The sequence below is a fragment of the Chrysochloris asiatica genome, unplaced genomic scaffold, assembly GCF_000296735.1.
Source record: "Chrysochloris asiatica unplaced genomic scaffold, ChrAsi1.0 scaffold00048, whole genome shotgun sequence".
Classification (NCBI taxonomy): Eukaryota; Metazoa; Chordata; class Mammalia; order Afrosoricida; family Chrysochloridae; genus Chrysochloris; species Chrysochloris asiatica.
The window spans coordinates 889,900-910,835 of NW_006408566.1; the positions used below are offsets into that span (position 1 = coordinate 889,900).

General features: G+C 38.9%; 1 protein-coding gene across 1 annotated transcript in view; it reads left to right on the forward strand.

Moving 5' to 3' along the window:
• LRRC40 (leucine rich repeat containing 40) overlaps positions 1-20,936 on the forward strand; it is a 97,074-nt gene that overhangs the window by 43,077 nt on the left and 33,061 nt on the right. The window contains exons 8-9 of the mRNA XM_006862416.1: positions 8,733-8,820; positions 8,915-8,960. Coding sequence (XP_006862478.1) covers positions 8,733-8,820; positions 8,915-8,960 — 134 coding nt within the window. The remainder of the gene's footprint in view (positions 1-8,732; positions 8,821-8,914; positions 8,961-20,936) is intronic.

Below are 20,936 nucleotides of genomic sequence, written 5' to 3' on the forward strand. Positions count from 1 at the left end.
CCCCACCCCCCTTTTGTATGGGTTCTTTCCCTTAGTCTTTTACAGTAGTGGTCCTATGCAGTATTTCTCTTTTTGTGACTGACTAATTTCACTCAACGCTCTCAAGGTTCATCCATTTTATGCGGTGGTTTGCAGCTTCCTTATTGTTCTTCAAGGTAGCATAGTATTCCATTGTGTGTATGTACCACAGTTTGTTTATCCATTCTTCAGTTAATGGATTATCAATACATCTTGATTACATAGTTGATCAATTTCAGACTGATGAAGTTAGAATTCTTCAATATTATCGTAACTGGCTTGAGTGATTGGTACATAAATTTGAATAATAATGGTATTAACTTGTCTTCTTTGTTGTTTTTAAGTACTGTCAGTTCCAATGCATAGTGAGTAAGGTTTCCTAGGAGGGATTGATTGGTAGGTTTGAAACACCAACCTTGCGGTTAACAGTCCAGTGCTTATCCTATAGTGCCCCATCAGGGCTCTGGTGTTCCTTTTAGGAGTATGGATAGTATCCTATCACAGACAGCATTTTATTTCAAGATCTTGAAATGTTCTTTTTAAGTAATGAATGCTATGCAATTCCTCTTGAATTTATTGTTCCAGGCATAGTAAACCATGTAAAATCTGATTCCAAATGGCCAATACCAGTCCTTTTCAGCTCACTGTAGCTTAGGATATTGATCTTTATGCGTTCCATTATTGACAACCTCCAATTTTCCTAAATTCATACTTCATACATTCCACCCTTTGTTTATTAATGAGTGTTTGCAGCTGTTTCATCTCATTTTGAGTTGTGTCCCATCAGCAAATGAAGGTCCCGAAAGCTTAATTCCATCCATGTCATCAAAGTCAACTCTACTTTGGGGAGCAGCTCTTTCCCAGTTGTTTTTGAGTGCCTTCCAACCCAAGGAGCTCATTTTGCAGCAATATATCTGAGAATGTTCTGCTGCTGTTCATTAATGTTCGCATCTTCCAACACTATCTGATAATGTTCCACTATTATTCATAAAGTATGAATTGGGTGGCTAAACATTCAGAAGTGATCCACCTCTCCTTCTTCCTAATCTGTCTTAGTCTGGAAGCTCTACTTAAACTAGTCCACCATGGGTGACCCTATGGTATTTAAAATAGTGACGTAGCTTTCATCATATACACAAGCTATCACAGTAGAACAAACTGACAGATGACTGGTGGACAATATAAATGAACATATGTATATGTTACATCTGGACCATAGATTTAATTCACTTTCAGGAACCACTCTTTTCACTCACGTCTACTTATGGCAGCCTTTAGTAATTGACCTGGCTGGCCTTAAAAGTGCTTTATCTTACAAGTAATAAATGAAATAGTTTCTTGCCTGTTGTAAGTATTGTTGTTAAGAGCCATTGAGTCAGTTCCAAATCATAGTGACCCTGTATAGGGTTTCTGAGGAGCAGCTGATGTGTTTGAACTGCTGACATTGTGTTTAGCAGTTATCCTACAGCATCATACCAGGACTCCAAAATTAAAGAATTTGCCTCTCTGTGGTGTTGTTACGTGCTGTCAAGGCACTTCTGATTCATAGTGACCCTTATCGGGTTTCTGATACTAAACCTTTGAGCAGAAAGCCTTATCTTTCACCTGCGGAGCAGCTGTTGGGCTTGAACTTCAACCTTGTCATTCTCAGTGCCATGCTTATTTTATGGAGCCACAATGCTCCCTGTTTTAAATAGTTGCATATATATAATTAAATTTCTCTACATGGACATATTGTCAGGAGAGTACAGTCACTAGAGAATGATGTCATGCTGGGTAAGATGGAGCGTCAGAGAAAAAGAGGAAGACCCCCAACGAGATGGATCAGCCAGGTGGCATCACTGATGGCGTCAAGTGTGACAGCGGTAGTGAGGTTGACCCAGGATCGGACATTGTTTCGTTCTGCTGTGCATGGGGTCGCTATGAGTCGGTTCCGACTTGATGGCACCTGACAACAACAACAACAACATGGAAATTTAGTAAGTTTATTGAATGAAAGCAGTAGAGAACAAATATTTAAAAATAAAACAAACCTCAAATTTTACTAAACAAAGTAACTGATACAGTTTAGCTGATATATATGTTCCTCTTCATCTAGAGCTATGGATATAAAGTATGTATGTCTCATAAGATCAAAATGTTTCTGTTAGTTGCTGTCAATTCTGGACTTATAGCAAACCTAGGCACAACAGAACAAAACACTGCCTGGTACTGTGTCATCCTCACAGTTGTTGTTAAGCTTGAGCCTATTGCTGCAGCCCAGTGCCAATTTAGATTTGGGGTCTTCTTCGTTGACCCTCCATTTTACCCAGCATGATGTCCTTCTCCAGGGCCTGGCCCCTCCCCACAGAATGTCCAAAGTATGAGAGATGAAGTATTGCCATCCCAACTTCTAAGGAGCATTCTGCTATACTTCTTCCAACACAGAATTGTTTGTGATTCTAGCAGTCTAGGATATTTTTAATATTCTTCTTCATCACTGTAACTCCAATGCATCAGTTCTTCTATGGTTTTCCTTATTCATTATCCAACTTTCACATGCATATGAAACTATTGAAAATATCATGGCCTGGGTGAGGCACAACTGTGTCCTTCCTCAGACTGACATCTTTGCTCTTTAATACTTTAAAGAGTTCTTGTGCTGCACATTTGCCTAATGTACTTCATTGTTTGACTTCTTGACTGCTGTTTCCGTAAGTGTTGATAGTGGAACCAAGAAAAATGAAATCTTTGACAGCTTCAGTCTTCATTTATATAATGATGCTACACATTGGTCTAGTGGTGAATTTTATTTTCTTTACATTGAGATGTAACCCCTATTGAAGGCTGTGGTTTTTAGTCCTCTTCGCTTTCAGCAATGAAGTTTGTATCATCTGCAACCACAGCTTTTTTTTTTTTTAATTATTTTTTTTATTGTGTGATAGTTTACATGGGGGAACATTAGTTTTACATTCATTCTATCATACATCGTTTCATTGCCATAGTTACCATTCCGTTCATGCATCATCACCCAACCAAAGGGTATACCCTGTAAGCTTCCTCCCCCCCACCCCCCCCCCCCCCCAGTCCTCAGCACACAGCCCCTTTCCCTCTCTGGATCTCAAGTCCTCAGCCACTCCATCTCTTCTTGTCATCCTCTCTGTCTCCATCTCAGACATTACTGCTTCTCTGGGTAGGGTCCCGCTCTCTGCTCTTCTCCAGTGATGGTCCCAGGGCCCTCTGCTCCTAGACTGAAAGGTTAATCACTCCCCTCCTTGCTAGAAAATATCCACCTTTACATTTTCAGTCCTCACAATCAGACCTGATATCAGTTATTCACCTTTACATCACAAGAGACCCATCTGCATTTCTTTTCATCAGCCTTTCATAGACAGGTTGGATACTACTCACTGGAGACTCTACCATCCTTCCTGCCCTGTCGATCTAGGTTCCCTCTTGGAAGCTTGGAAGCCAGTCACTTCTTAGCTTTCATACCACAGATTTTTAATGAGTCTTCCTCCAACCCTGATGCCACATTCTACTTCATGAAATCCAGTTTCTCAGATTATTTGCTCTGCATATAGATTGAATAGGTATAGTGATAGAATACAATTCTGGCACACACCTTTCCTAATTTTAAGCCATTCAGTGTCCCCTTGTTCAGTTTGAATGATTGACTCTTGGTCTATGTACAGGTTTTTCATGAATACAATTAAGTGTTACGGAATACGTATTCTCTGCAATTTTGTCCATAACTTCTCATGATGCACACAGTCAAAAACCTTTGGATAGTCCATAAAGCACTCGTCTGTCAGTTTGTCGTACTGTCATAACTTGTGTTAGGCTGTGATGGTGGAAGCTATGCCACTGGTAGACAGGTTTCAGCTGAGCTTCCAGACGAAGACAAACTAGGAAGAATGAGAGTTGGATTACTTCTGAATTTTAGCCACTGAAAACCCTGTGAATGGCAGTGAAACACTGTAAGATAGCACCAGAATATTGAAAATTGAAACATGGTGAATAGCACCAGAGTATAAGGTCACTATGGATCGGTACTGACTCGATGGCACCTAACAGCAACAACAACATTATCAGATACAGTGGGAATCCTGGTGTGGCATGGAGAGAAATTTTATATGCAGCGATTTACAACAGGGAGTGTGGTGAAGGACTTATCTTTGTTGATAATATGCACTGGACTGTTAACTACCAGCTGCTCCTTGGAAACCCTATACATGTTCTCTATGAATTGGAACTGTGATTCAACCATAATTAGCAACAACAAAATATAGTGCTGAAAGATAAACCCTTCTGGTTGGAAAGCACTAAAAATTGACCTGGAGAAGTGCTGCCTCTTCAAAAAGAGTTGACTGTGATGACATGAATGGAGAAAAGCTTTTAGGATCTCAAAATGAAGAGAAATAGCTGTAAACATCGTTAGTAATTGGAAAATGGAATGTATGAAGTATGAATCTAGGAAAATTGGAAGTTGTCTAAAATGTAATGGAATCCATAAAGAATGAAGTCCTAGACGAGGCATTTGTGATCTGAAATGGACAGGCATTGACCATTGTGAATCTGACCATTATGTGGTTTACTATGCCAGGAATGACTAGTTGGAGAAGAATCTTGTCACATTCGTTATAAAAAGGAACATTTTAAAATCAATCTTGAAATATAATGTTGTCTTTGATAAGATAATATCCATATGCCTACAAGGAAGGCCACTATTATTCAAATTTACAAACCAGCTACTAAGTCCAGTTATGATGAAATTGAAGAATTTTACTAAATTCTTAAATATGAAATTGATCAAACATGCCATCCATGTGTATTAATTACTGATGATCGGAATGCAGTGGTTGGAAACAAAGAGGATGGATAAGTCGTTGGAAAATATGGTCTAGGTGAGAGAAACGATGATGGAAATCACAAGACAGAATTTTTCAAGACCAATGATTTATTCATTGCAAATAACTTCTTTAAACCACTTAACAAATGATTGTACACATAGACAACACCAGATGGAATACATAGAAGTCCAATTGACTTCATCTGTGGAAAGACACAGTGGAAAAGTTCTATGTCATCCACCAAAACAAGGTCAAATGTAGCCTGTGGAACAGACAATCAATTGCTGATATGCAAGTTCAAGCTGAAGCTGAAGAAAATTAAAACAAGTCCATGAGAGCCAAAATATAATCTTGAACATATCCCATCTGAATTTAGAGATCATCTCAAGAACAGATTTGATGAATTAGACACAAATGACCAAAGATAAGAGTTGTGGGATCCCATCAAGAATATCATACAGGAAGAAAACAGTAGGTCATTAAGACAAGAAAGAAGCAAAAGACCAAAATGAATATCAGAAGAGGCCTGAAACTTGCACTCCAGCATACAAATGCTAAAGCAAATGTAAGAAATGAAGTTAAGAGCTGAACAGCAAATTTCAAAGGGCAACTTGAGAAGACAGTGTCAGGTATTATAACAAAATATACAAATAAACGGAATTAGAAAACCAAAAGGGAAGAACACATTCAGCATTTCTTAAGCTGAAGAAAAAAATTCAAGCCTTGACTTTCAATATTGAAGGATTCTATGGACAAAACATTGAACAATGTAGAAAGTATCAAAAGAAGATAAAAGGAATATAGAGAATCACTGTTCCAAAAATAAATGGATGATGTTGCACCATTTTAAGAGACAGCCTATGATCAAAAGCAAATGGTACTGAAGGAAGAAGTCCTTGGTGCACTGAAGGTATTTGCAAAGAATCAGGCTCTGGGTATTGATGGGATACAACTTGAAATCTTTCAGCAAACTGAGGCAGCCCTAGAAGCACTCCATCATCTATGCCAAGAAATTTGGAAGATAGCTGCATGGCCAGTTGATTGGAAGAAATCCGTATTTGTGCCCATTCCAAGAGAGATGACCAAACAGAGTGTGAAAATCATTGGGCAATATCATTAATATGACATGCAAATAAAATTTTGCTAAAAATAATTTTAAAATATCAACAAAAGTAAAATGACAGGGAACAGCCCAGATTCAGACGAGGACGTCAACCAAGTGATATCCTTTTTGACTTCAGATGGATCTTGACTGAAAGCAGAAAGTACCAGAAAGATCTTAACCTGTGCTTTACTGACTCTCCAAAGGCTTTCAACTGTGTGTAACATAATAACACTTAGGAAACAGTCATTTCTTTCATCATGTGGATTCCATGTTGTTGTTGTTAAGTGCCGGTCGGGTCATTTAAGACCCATAGCGACCGTGTATAGGGTTTCCAAGGAGTGGCTGGTGAGTTTGAACTGCCAACATTGTGGTTCAAACCAACTTTGTGGTCAAGTGCTTATCCTATAGTTTGTCCACACCAGGACTCCATGCAATCCCATATTGGCTAGATACTAGATAATTTGAGCCATTTTACATTGCCTCTAGAATGTTGTCTAACTAAAAGATTAATTCCTTACATGCTACCATCATATTTTGTGAAAATACAATTATCCTGTACTTTTCTGCTTAAAAAAGTGTGATGGTTTCCCATGATAATAGCACTATATCCTGGTGTGACATTGTAAGATAAGCACTGAAATGCTGACAAAAAGGTCTGCAGTTCACACCATTCAGCTGCCCTATGGAAATCCTGCAAAGGTTTGCTATGAGTCAGAACAACTTGACTACACTTAACAACAGCAGCATATTCCAAATAAGGCTATGAATCAGACTCATGAAGCTTTAAAGAAAGAAAAAGAAAAAAGAATCATTGGGGCCATAGATTTTTTTTTAAATCTGAGAAGAGTTAGATGTCTCTGGTATTCCAACAATAAACTTTGTGGCAGAGTGGGTTAAACACTGGACTACTAACCTTGTTGTTAAGTGCCATCAAGTCGGTTTTGACCCATAGTGACCCTGTATAGGGTTTTCAAGGAGTGGCTGGTGAGTTTGAACCGCTGACCTTGTGGTTCAGACCAACCTTAGGGTTAAGCACTTATCCTGCAGCGTCACACCAGGACTCCAATTCGAGCCCTCCAGCTGCTCAGAAAGAGAAAGATGAAGCAGTTTACTTCTATAAAGATTTACCACCTTGGGAGCCGTATGTTGTTGTTGTTGTTGTTAAGTGCCCTTGAGTTGGATCCGACCCATAGCGACCCTGTACAGGGTTTCCGAGGCTGTAAATCTTTACGGGAGCAGAACGCCTCATCTTTCTCCCGCGGAGTGCCTGGTAGTTTCGAACTGCTGGCCTTAAGGTTCGCAGCCCGATTCGTAAAGAGTTCTATTCTGTTCTCTAGGGTTGCTATGGGTTAGAATTGAAGTCATAGTTGTGGCTTTGGTGTTCATTGGTGTTCCAATAAGCATTTGGGAACAATTGTTTTGCTAGATTAGGAGTCCTGTTGGTGCTATGGGCTTGGCAAGGTCAGCAGTTCAAATCAAACACATGCTCTATGGGAGAAAGATATGACTGTGCGTCTCTAAGAGTCAGAATAGACTAGATGACGGTTTTTTTGTTTTTTTTTTTAATTGTCTCACATGGCAAAGTTTACATTTCTCAGCATAGCATTCAAAGGCATCTCACAATCATTTCAATTATATTTTATCATGCTTCACCCTGTTATAGGCATCCTGTTCTTTAACTATACTGAATTATAAAGATACTGAGTCTTCATTTTGTTTCTTAGTGCCCTTTTCCTGCTTTATTGCCCAGTGAACTCTCATTCCTCTTTTTAGATCTAAATCCGGCCTTTGCTACTCTCTACCCCAAAAAGGCAGAGTCATGGCTGATTTGTAAATGATTTACCACATAAGCCACTGTCACTCCTCTACTCTACAGAATCATTTCACATGCATGCTCAATGGTGGGAGAAAAATGAGGCTTTCTGTTTCCATAAAGATTTACAGCCTCAGAAAACCTATACAGTATCACTATGAGTCAGATCCAACTCTGTGGCACACAACCACTACCACCACCACATATTCTGGGTAGAACATTTTAAAAGTAAGGATCTTGATATCCCTATACCAATGACTAGTACATTAAAAGTGCTTAATGTTATTAAGATTGACTATATTTAGAAACACTGGTTTACTTTGTACGTTTAAGGTAAAACAATGATTTAACTTATTGAATGAAAACATGAATTGAGCGATTGAATTTTTTTTCTTTGTACAATTGTCATCTTTTTTCACTTATAACTAAATGTATTTCCTCAAAGAACAAAATCGCCACAGTTGGTGTCTGTGGGGCATGTCCATTTTGAAGCATTGATTTCTTCAAATTGATGTTTTAGAAACATTTGCTTTTTGGCACTGAATACAGCTTAGCAAATATCTTATATCTCAGATTCTCTTAGTAATCTCAGTATGACAATTTCAATGATAAGTCTAGTATAACAATTTCAATAAGTCTATTTATTATTCATTTACAAGGGAAATATTTTATCTGGGTCTCCTTTGAAATTTGTTGTTGTTAAGTGCCACTGAGTCGTTTCTGATGCATAGCTTCCCTATATAGGGTTTCCAAGGAGCAGCTAATCAGTTTGAACTGCATATCTTGCAGTTCAAACTGACTTTGTGGTTCAGTGCTTATCCTACAGTGCCACACCAGGCCTCCTACTCATTTGAAATTATTACATGATATATCATTTGTTCTACATTGTTAGTTTTATAGTCAACTATTTGGTTGAATATGCTTATATCTAATGTTTTCCTTGAAATTAATTTAATTTTTATAGTCTGCCCTATTCATTGGGAAACCTTCATTTGAAATTCTTGGCAATAGAAGGAAATCCTTTGAGAACTATTCGAAGAGAGATTATAAGTGTAAGTGTACTTAGAATTCAACTCTTTTTTTAATTTGATATCATACATGCACGTTGATCTTGATGAATATTTGTCTTTTTCTCTACGCTTCCAGAAGGGAACCCAAGAAGTCCTAAAATATCTACGGAGCAAGATCAGAGGTACTGTCTTATGTACTCCATATTTAGAAGAATAGTCTGAAAGCTGATGAACTATTGAAGTAAATGAGTTTAAATGTACTTTGGATATAAATATTTAGAGGAAATGAGCTATTATATGTGACTGTAATTCTCAATCCATCTAGGCAGTAAGTACACTGAAATTATAAAACATCCTTAAACTCAAATAATTGTTGACCTTTAGTTTTTTTGATTTGTGTTACAGTATTACAATTAGAAAATACACCCATTCCTCACTTATTGACATGGTTAGTGGCATAACAAAGATCAGGGTAGTATCTGAAAATCAGTGTTATGTGAAAATGAAGGATGACCACATCAGATCACAAAATGTAAGTGACTCCATCATTAATAGCTGCTAAATGACCCCTACAGCTGCTAAACCTCTGAGAACCATGACCCAGCCAAGTTGACACATAACCTGCACAACCAGTGGTGCTGTCTGCACACTTGGGGATTTGTTACTGCCAGAAGTCTATTGTTAATTCACAAAATGGCCAGATACTAGTACATTTTTTATTATTGTATATGCGAAGTGTCTGATGAGATAGTTGATAAGTGAGAAGTAGGTATGTGATGCTGTAGGATAATGCACTGGACCACATAGTGGGTTTGAACCACAAGGTCGGCAGTTCAAACTCACCAGCTGTTCCTTGGAAACCCTATATGGGTCACTATGAGTTGGAACCAACCTAACGGTACTTAACAACAACAAGTTACATACATAATAACAAAAATTTGATAAACATTTAGTGCCTTTTCTTTGTCTTTGAAAAAGGACCAAAATGACTTTTAGAATATAAGAAAGGATTTTTAAGTTTGTGGAAAAATGGGATTAAAAGATAATGAGGAACTTTTGGCAAGATAGTGGTTTGTGCAGATGTGCTCCATGGACCCTTTACAACAAAGATCCAAAAGACCAAATGAAACAGACACAGATGAACATTCTGGCACCTGGAACTCAGAAAAATGGTTACAGTGGTGAATGGCGTGCTTCTTAGGAGGAGAGGCTTAGCAGGGACTATAAGAGAGGAAGACTGACTGGTGAATGGGTTAGCCAGACACAGCTCTACCTTTTTGTGAACAGCCTTGGCAGCAGAAGAGACCTGGCATTCAAGTGGGCAATGGAAAAGCTGTGATTTCTTCTTTGCCCCACGCTACCCTGGTGACCATAAGTGTGGCCAGCTTCCACCCTCATCCACCCTCAGCACCGACTATGTTTTCTGGGAAATCAGAGTTGCATGGTTGGGAGCCAGGTCAGTGTGAGGTGGGGGCCAGCTGCACCTCTCTGGTATGCTGCTTTGGTGCCTGGATTCTAGAGGGTTTGGCTCCAGACCTAGAAACCCTCAGTGCCACCATACTAGCATTTAGTCAGTCACTCTGCTTCCTTATGGGCCTAACAGACAAATGAAACCAGCTCCATCCAGGGCCCCTATGAACAGCTTCCAGATTGAGTGCCTTGAATATAGATAACACCCAGGCTAATAGGAACTCCATCTAGGGCCAGGTACTGTACTGTCATATCACTTCCACAACCACCTTGTTATATCCTTGAATTGCAGGACCCACACCTCCCAGAGATTTCTGCCTTCCACTTCCAACAACTGTACTATTCGATTTTATAAATATGATAACCTCACAATGCCCCAGAGACAACACACAATTTTAGCTCACACACAAAAAAACAACTAAGAGAGAATGGCTCAAACAAATTACCAAGATGTAGTGCCAGAAGATATTAATAAGGAAGAAAAGGTAATGAACTAACTGAAAAAGATTGATAATTAGATACCTTCAAAGAATTGATAGATTGAAGAGAGCAAGGGGAACACAATAAAAACTTTAGAAGAATTCAGGAAAACACTACAAGAATAAACCGACAAAATAAATGCAAATTTTCAAACATTACAAAAGCTGCAATTAGAAATTTAGTAGATACTAAGATCTCCGAAATGGAAAATGCATTGAAAGGGCAAAGTAGATGCAAGGCAATGGGAGCCCGAATTAGTGAGTTTGACAAGGAATCTTTCCATACTAGTATGTTAGAAGAACAATCGAAAAAAGAATGAAAAATCTGATGAAACCCTGACTGAGTTATGTGGGACACCACGAAGAAGAACAAATTATGGCTGATCAGAATACCAGAACAGGAAGAGAGAAGCACAGAGAAAGTTGTAGAAGAATTATTGAAAGAAAACTAACTACCCTAACATCAAGAAAGATGAGAAGATAAGCATGGAAGAAGCTGAATGAACCCCAACAGAATAGATCCCAAAAGAAAATCTCCAAGATATATCATATTCAAACTTTCCAAAATCAGAGTCAAGGAATATAACTGCAAAATGGGACTTTTCCTGATAAACAGAGATTAAAGGAATTTGTAATGACTGCTTTGCAAAAATTGCTAAAGGGTTTTCTTTGCACTGAGAACCAATAACAACAGACAACAACCTAAGATTACTACACATGACAACACCACCTAGAAACCAGTCCAGATACAGAAGTATTTAAAGTAAAACAAACCAACAAGAGAGAAAATAGGGAACCAGAGATATCAATGTTTAATGAAGTCAATTATAAAACGAAGCAAAAAGAGGGAATAGTATAGATACAGAACTTCCAAAAGGCAAGGAAGTCTAGTAGATTTCAAGATAAAACAGATTGTTTTAAGCAGGGGGGGAAATTATAAGGTAACCTCAAAATTGATACACTTGCATATCAGAATAAAAAAGGAAGAAAATCTGATTTAGTAAAACAACAGAAATGAAAAGACAAGAAAACACACTAAGAACATGAACTCAGCATAGAAAATTAGGTGGAACAAAGAATCCAGCCGCACAACAATAAAACACAGAAAAATGACAGCAATCAATTCATACGTGTTGATAATTATACTGCATGTAAATGGATTACATGTACCAGTCAAGAGACATAAACAGCAGAATGGAAAGGAAAACAGAATCCTTCAATATGCTACCAACAAGAGGCATGAAAAATATGGGCACACCGTAAATGTCCATCACTAGAAGAATGGATAAACAAACTTTGTTGCATACACAATAGAATATTATAAAACTTTGAAGAATAATGAATCTGTGAAACACCTCATAACATGGTTGAACCTGGAGGACATTATGGCTCAGTGAAATTAGTCAATCACAAAAGAACAAAGATTGTATGAGAGCAATATTGTAAAAAGATAAAAAGTTTTCTCAATGAAAGAAACAAACTATGATGGTTACCAGGTCAGGGCATGGAGGGGCACATTCATAGGCTGCATATGATCAAGAGCCACTGAAGGAAGAAGTCCAAGGTGCACTGAAGGAATTGGCAAAGAACAAGGTACCAAGAATTGATGGAATAAAAATTGAAATCTTCCAAGAAAGTGAGGCGGCACTGGAGGCACTCACTTATCTCTGCCAAGAAATTTGGAAGGCAACTATCTGGCCAAGTGATTGGAAGAGATTCATATTTGTGTGCATTCCAAAGAGATAGCGCAATGAAAGACGGAAATCGTTGGACGATATCTTTGATATCCCATGGGAGTAAAGTTTTACTCAAGGTAATACAAAAACAGCTGCAACCGTGCATTGACAGAGAACTTCCAGAGGTTCAAGTCGGATTCAGAAGAGGAAGTGGAATGAGGGATATCATTGCTAATCTTCAGTGGATCTTGGGTGAAAGCAGAGAATACCAGAAAGATGTTTACCTGTGCTTTATTGACTATGCAAAGGCTTTCGATTGTGTGGATCATGACAAGCTATGGACAACATTGTGAAGTATGAGTGTTCTGGAACACTTAATTGTGCTCATGAGGAATCTGTACCTGGACCACGAGGCACTTGTTTGAACAGAACATGGGAACTGAATGGTTTAAATTAAGAAAGTTGTGCGACAGGGTTGTGTTTTGTTGCTGTATGTATTTACTCTGTATGCTGAGCAAATAATCTGAGAAGGTGAGTTAGAAGGAAAATGTGGCATCAGGATTGAAGGAGGACTCATTAACAACCTGCAATATGCAGTTGATACAACCTTGTTTTCTGAAAGTGAAGAGGACTTAAAATACTGATGAAGATCAAAGAACACAGCCTTCGGTATGGATTGCATCTCAATGTAAAGAAAACAAAAATCCTCACCACTGGACCAATAAGCAAGCAACATTCTTATCAATGGAGAAAAGATTGAAGTTGTCAAGGACTTCATTCCTTTTGGATCAACCATCACACTCATGGAAGCAGCAGTCAAGAAATCAAACGACACATTTATCGCATTTGGCAAATCTGCTGCACGGGAGCTGTTTAAAGTGTTGAAGAGCAAAGATGTCAGCTTGAGGACTGTGTTGCGCCTGACCCAAGCCATGGTATTTTCAATAACCTCATATGCATGCAAAAGCTGGACTGAATAAGGAAGACCGTAAAAGAATTGATGGATTTGAGTTATGGTATTGGAGGAGACTAGAATATTGAAGGTACCATGGACTGCCAAAAAGAACAAATGGATCAGTGTTGGAAGAAGTGCAGCCAGAGTGCTTCTTGGAAGCCAGGATGGCCAAACTTCGCCTCTCATACTTAAGACATATTGTCAGGAGGGGCCAGTCACTGTACAAGGATATCATGTTTGGTAAAGTGGAGGGTCAGAGAAAAAGAGGAAGACTCCCAGTGAGATGGATTGGCAAAGTGGCAGTATCAATGGGCTCAAGACTGGCAACTATTGTAAGGTTGGCCCAGGACCACACAGTCCTTCGTTCTGTTGTGCACAGGGTCGCTATGAGTTGGTACCAACTCGATGGTACCTAGTAACAACACAACAAAAGGATAGACACATATTAACATGGGTGACATGGGCAGGCAATATACAACAAGAGGCAGGTTAACAGAGGAAAGATAAAGGTAGCGGGAGACATAGGGTGGAGTACAGTAGTTAAAGTGAATAGAGGTAAATGCTGTTAATTGTTGGTACATGGAAGGGATTGTAACCATGTAGTAAAGCAAAGTGTATGGTTTGTTAAATATAAAACTGATGATCTGCTCTGTAAACATTCACTCAATTCACAGAAAAGTTTTTTGTTTTTTTTTTTTAAATAATTGAACTATTTAAGGAGCTCTGGTAGCGTAGTGGTTATGAATTGGGCTGCTAACCTCAAAGTCAGCAGTTTGAAACTCCCAGCTGTTCTGTGGGAGAAAGATGAGGCTTTTCGGAAACCCTGTGCAGGGTCACTATGAGTCGGAACCGACTCCACAGTACTTAACAACAACAATAAAACCCCAGTGGTCATCAGTTTTGCCTGGATCTATTGGGTCTTTATTCTTCTGGTCTAGGCCAGTTAGCTGAAACTTACTTATAGGAAGGGACTTCATAATGTTTGTGGAAAATTTCCATTATCTTTTTTTTTTTTTTTTTTTAAGTTTTACTTGTGAATTGAGTGAAAGTTTACATGGCAGATCATCTGTTCTACATTAAACAAATCTTATACTTATTTTATTAGGAAGGGACTTCATAATGTTTGTGGAAAATTTCCATTATCTTTTTTTTTTTTTTTTTTTTAAGTTTTACTTGTGAATTGAGTGAAAGTTTACATGGCAGATCATCTGTTCTACATTAAACAAATCTTATACTTAGTTTCATTACAATGATTATAATCCCCTCCATGTATCATCAGTGAGCAGTATTTCTCTGTATTTTCGCTCTTTTTTTTTTTCTTCTAAACACTCAAGGCATTATAATAATTTAAACCACCAAAGAGCACATTCTTCAAGCCTACCTCCTGCCTGCCAGCTCTCAGTCCCTCTCTTTCCATGAGTGTAGAATCCTCAGCTGCTCCCTCTCTCCATGTCCTCATCTCTGCCTCCATCTCTGGTGTCGCTTTTTCTCTGGATAAGGTCCTGCATTCCGCTTGTGCTCTTCTCCCTTGATGGTCTAGGGTCCTCTGTTTCTGGACTGTAAGATTAACTACTCCCCTGTTTTTGTTACAAAACTTTTACCTTTACAATTGTGAGTGTTGCAGTTAGTCATGATAATAATTACTAACTATTGTGTCATAAGAATCTTACCCCATCTCTTTGAACCAGACCCATCTAGACAAGATGAAAACTATTCAGTGGGGACTCTTTCTTCCCCCCCCACACTATTAAATTAACTCCATCTTGAAACCTTGTAATACAGTCACTGGATGCCTTTATTACTCCCTTATTTTAGGTAGACAATGTCCAAGTTGCCCATCCCTATCTACCCTGTATACAGAAGGGATATCCATTATCTTTTTAATTTTATGGTTCCACGAACTTTTTGATACCCTCTCATACATTGGCTGATAGGTGCTATTGAAGGCTTCATTTAAATGTCTGCTTTTCAGCTGATATTCCAATTGAGTGTAGAGGCATACGTTTCTTGTTATCTATGCTTATTTTAGCTTGTTCATATGTAGTGTTGTGGATTTCACAAGAACTGCATGAAAGAGGGTAAATATCAATTGTAAGTGCCAAGTGGCATCATTGATGGCGTCAAGTGTGGCAGCGGTAGTGAGATTGGCCCAGGATCAGACGTTGTTTCGTTTTGCTGTGCATGGGGTCGCTATGAGTCGGTTCCGGCTCAATGGCAACTGACAACAACAACAAACAACATTCATATCATGTTTGCTAATGCCCATTGAACAAGTAAGTCACAACACCAACCCAGAGTCAGTGTGGGAGAGCAGGGTGGAAGAAAAATGAGCAATATTTTTATTTTTATAATTTGTTCTAGAGATAAATTGTTGGGTGCCTTTGTTATTTAGTTTATCTTTCAAATTATTACCTTGTAAGAAATTATAAGTCATATATTCTGTTGCATTTTGGTTTTACCAGAATATAAGGTCCTGGCTCATGAGCATTTAATAAATACCTGTTCCTTGGTTGACTAGATGAATTAGATGAATTAGTCTTCAATACATATTATTTTTTGAAAAATTTGAAGTTTAATTTTGATAATGTCTCGCATGATTAAGATTCTAAAATAGTGCTTATTGTACTATTAAGGACAGTATCATACTCCTTTTTTATTATAAAATTTGCAGAGATTTTTATGCTATCATTACTTCTCTCTCTTTCTTTTTTTAATGCTTTATTGTGAATTATGTGATACTTTACATGGGAGATCATTAGCTTTGCATTCATCCTATGGTATATCGTTTCATTGCCATGATTACAATCCCTTCCATGCATCCTACCAAAGGGTATACCCCACAGGCCTGCCCCTCAGTTGTCAGTACACGGCCCCTCTCTTTGGGTTTAGAGCCCCCAACCGCTCCATTACTCCATGTCATAGTCTCTGCCCCCATCTCTGACTTCACTGTTTCTCTGAGTAGGGTCCCGCATTCTGCTCTTCTCCCTGATGTCCCAGGGACCTCTGCTCCTGGACTGCCCTCTTTTTGCTACAAAACATCTGTCTACCTTTACATTTCCAAGCCTTTCAGTGAGTCCTGATTTCAATTATTGACTACTGTACCACAAGATTCCTATCCCCATCTCTTTTCATCAGCCTCGCCCAGACAGATTGGATATTACTCAGTGGAGATTCTACCTTCCTCCGTGCCCTCTGGATCTAGGTTCTCTGTTGAATGCTTGTAAGCCAGTCACTTCTTACCTTTGTACACCCCCCCTCCCCATTTGGGTAGCCATTGTCCAAGTTTCCCATCACTGTCTACCCTGTGTCTCGAGGGGATGGGAATCATCCTTGATGTAAAGATTTGTTCCCTCTTTTGAGCTACTGCATCCATGGGTGTAGGTCAAGTTCATCAAATTGTATCAGATTACTCTTTTTTTTCCCTCTTCTTTCTTCTTCTAGTTGAGTTCTGATCAGCCGTTGAAGCCAGGTCAAGTGGGAATTATCTGCAAGTGTGGGTGTTCTTGTGCATATGCCCTTACTTCTTATCAGCTGGACGTGTCACTCTCCACTCTAGTCCTCTGTGGCTGTTTCACTGATTCTGGGCCCAGGAGTCCCCAGGTCTTGCCACAATGCTGGCCAACCAGGTCTCCACCCGAATTCACAAGAGTCTATTGAACATGGTAGGACTTAGCTCACAGCTTCATTGTTGTTTTTCCTTCACTTCCCCTAATCCGTGACCAGTGTGGTTACCAGTTAGAGCACATATCTGCTTGTGTATTCCCCTTGAGTCTTTTTTTTTTTCTTTTTTCTTTAGGGTTTTTATTGTGGATTGAGTGAAAGTTTATAGGGCAGATCATCAGTTTTACAGTCAACAAATCATACACCTGTTTTATTACAATGATTATAATCCCCTCCATGTACCATCAGTTAACAGTATTGCTCTCTATCCACTTCAGCTTTTTTTTAAAAAAAAAAAAACAACACTCAGGCATATATAATAATTTTCATCTCCAAAGGGCACATTCTGCAAGTCTGCCTCCTAGCCACCAGTTCTTAGTGGCCAGGAGGCAGACACCTCTCTTCCCATAAATCTAGAGTCCTCAGCCACTCCCCCTCTCCATGCCCCCATCTCTGCCTCCATCTCTGGTGTCGATGCTTCTCTGGATAAGGTCCTGCATTCTGCTTGTGTGCTTCTCCCTTGATGGTCCTAGGGTCCTCTGTTTCTGGATTGTAAGATTAACTACTCCCCTGTTTTTATTACAAAACTTCTACCTTTACAATTGTGACAGTCGCAATTAATCATGATAACAATTATTCACTATTGAATCATACGAATCTTATCCCCATCTCTTTTCTCCAGACGCATCTAGGCAAGATGAAATCTATTCAGTGGGGACTCTTTCTTTTCCTCCACACTCTTATAAAGTCCCTCAAGAAACATGGTCACCAATCAGAGCATGTATTCCCTTGAGTCTTAGTCTTGGAATGGGGTTTACCCTGAGGGTACCCAACCACTTGCCTTGATGTTCCTGGGCAAGCAACTTGATTGTTCTTGTAGTAGTCAGTGGGACTGCCATTATTGTTCGTATTTTTCCTGTCTTTCTTTCTTTCAGGAAGTAGCTTCTGTTTTGCTACCCACTCCAGGCAGGTCTACTTGTCCTTTCAAGTGGCAATTTCCCACCTCAGACAATTCTGGATAGGGTTCAGGACTCCATCTATGGTCTTATGCAATGCAGAGGCTCTGCAGGAAGCCTCCTTCACTATCATTTCTTCTTTTAAGTTATTTTTATTGGTCCTGAGCATCTTGTTTAACTGTATGTTTTTTGTTAATTCTTCATCTTCTTTGACCTTCAAATTAGTTTGTTTTTTTTTAAACAAGTTTTATGGCATCAGTTTCCTCTGCTTAAAATCCTTTCATTTCAACACTGCACAAAGAGAATAGGTTTAAGCATTATGATGTAAAAAATATCAGGTGCTTACCTTTCAATAAAGTATGCTTTTTATCCTTTGGTAGGAAAAGTAAAGTAAATTTGCTAATTCCAGTTACCCTACAAACATAATTGTTGTTAAGTGTTATCAAACCCTTTCTGACTCATAGCGGTCCTATATAGGGTTTCCAAGGAGTGACTGATTTGTTTGAACCACCAACTTTTTGGTTAGCAGCTTATCCTACACACCAGGACCAAATAAAATTGTGAAACTATAATCTTTTTCTAAATTTAGGGTATTTAAACCATTTTCCATAAATGATTAGTTTTTTTGTATGTGTGTGTTTAGGTTTTACTTGATATATTTGTTGTGTTGAGCCTACATTTCTCTATTCAAAGAATTAAGATAATACCTTCTTTAATGGTTTATTTATTTATGTATTTTTATTGTGAATTGAGTGAAAGTTTACAGGGCACCTCAGCAGTTTTTTATTCAACAAATCATGTACTTTGTTTCATTACAATGATTATAATTCCCTCCATGTACCATCAGTTAACACTATTTCTTTCTATTCATTTTAACTTTCTTTTTTTTAACCACTCAGGAATGTATGATAATTATATGTATATATATATATTTTTTTTATTGTGAATTGAGTGACAGTTTACATGGGAGAATATCAGCTTTACACTCATCCTATTGTTTTTTGTTTCATTGCAATGATTACAATCCCCTCCATGCATCATCAAACAACCAAAGGGTATACCTCACAAGTCTGCCCTCCAGATGGCAGCACACAGCCCCTCTCCCTCCCTGAGTCCAGAGTTCCCAGCTGCTGCATCTCTCCACATCATAGTCTCTGCCTCCATCTCTGGATAGGGTCCTGTACTCTAACTCTACTCTTCTCCCTTGCTGGTCCCAGGGACTTATGCTCCTGGACTGCAAAATCAACTCCTCCCCTCCTTTTGTTACAAAATGTCTACCTTAAATTTGTAACACTCACTGTTAGTCTTTTCTTTTCTTTTAAGGTTTTTATTGTAGATTAAATGAAAGTGTACAGGGCAGATTAGTTTTACATTCAGCAAATCATACACCTTGTGTCATTACAATGATTATAATTCCCTCCATGTACCATCATTTAACAGATTTCTCTCTATTCACTTTAGCATTTTTTTTTTTTTTTTCAAAAAACAAAACAAAACAAAAGACTTCTCAGGCATATATAATAATAAACATCTCCAAAGAGCACTTTCTTTAAGTCAGCCTCCTGGCCACCAGCTCTTAGTTCCTCTCTTCCCATGAATCCAGAGTCCTCAGCTGCTCCCTCACTCCATCCACCCATCTCTGCCTACGTCTCTGGTGTCACTGCTTCTCTGGAAAAGATCCTGCATTCTGCTTGTGCTATACTCTTGGTTCTATACTCTACAAAGGCTTTGCAAGAGGCCTACTTCCCTGTGCAAGTTCTAGAATCCCTTTTAGGTATTCCAATCAGTTGAACTCAGACAGGCTTACAAGTTTTCTGTCATTGTGTTTCCCAACATTCCTTTCTATCCCACTCAAGTATCTATTTTACAATAGTGGTGGTGGTGGTTATGTGCTGTGGAGTCGCTTCTGACTCATAGCAACCCTGTACAGGGTTTCCGAGGCTGTAAATCTTTATGGGAGCAGAAAGCCTCATTTTTCTCCCACAGAACAGCAGGTAGTTTCGAACTGCTGACCTTTAGGTTCGCAGCCTGATTCGTAACCAGTACGCTACCAGAACCCCTATTTTATAATAGTAGGCAAGGGAAACCAATATTCAAAAGATAGTCAAGTATTTTAGTATTATTTTCCCTCTTCAAACTATACCTAGATCTCTATATCACAGATACCTGTTGTTCCAAGTTTGAGCATGCATCACTGTTTACCTCTGTCCCATTTAGGCCATGCAAACTTGTCTCAGTGTTCCCCTATCCTGTTCTTCCACCTCCTTCCTCTTCTTATGTTGCCCTCTCTACCACCCAAATGAAATCCTCCTCTCCAATACCACTGTTGTGGTTACCTTTGTTGTTGTTGTTGTTGTTGTTAGGTGCCATCGAGTCGGTACTGACTCTTAGCAACCTTATACACAGCAGACAAAACACTGCCCAAGCCCGAGCCAACCTCACTACTGTTGCCATGCTTGAATCCATCGATGCTGCCAGTTGGCCAGTCCATCTCATTGGGAGTCTCCCTCTTTTTCTCTGACCCTCCACCTTACCAAACATGATGTTCTTCTCCAGCGACTGGTCCCTCCTGATAGTATGTCCTAAGTATGAGAGACAAAGTTTGGACATCTTGGCCTCAAAGGAGAACTCTGGCAGCACTTCTTCCAAAACAGAACTATTGGTTCTTTTGGCAGCCCATGACACTTTCAATGTTCTCCTCCAACATCATAACTCAAAAGCATCAATTCTTCTGCCGTCTTCCTTACTGCACCTATGGTCTATGCAATGCAAATGCTCTGCAGAAAGCCTCCTTCACTGGGCAAGATGTAGTCCCATTTATGTTATTCCAACCATTTATAGACTGAAGATAGACCTACAAGCTTTCTATGGTGATGTTTCTGGCTATTCCTTTATCTCCCCCTCAAGTGTCTGTTTTATAATAGTAGGCAAGGGAAACCAATATTCAAAAGACAGCCAAGCA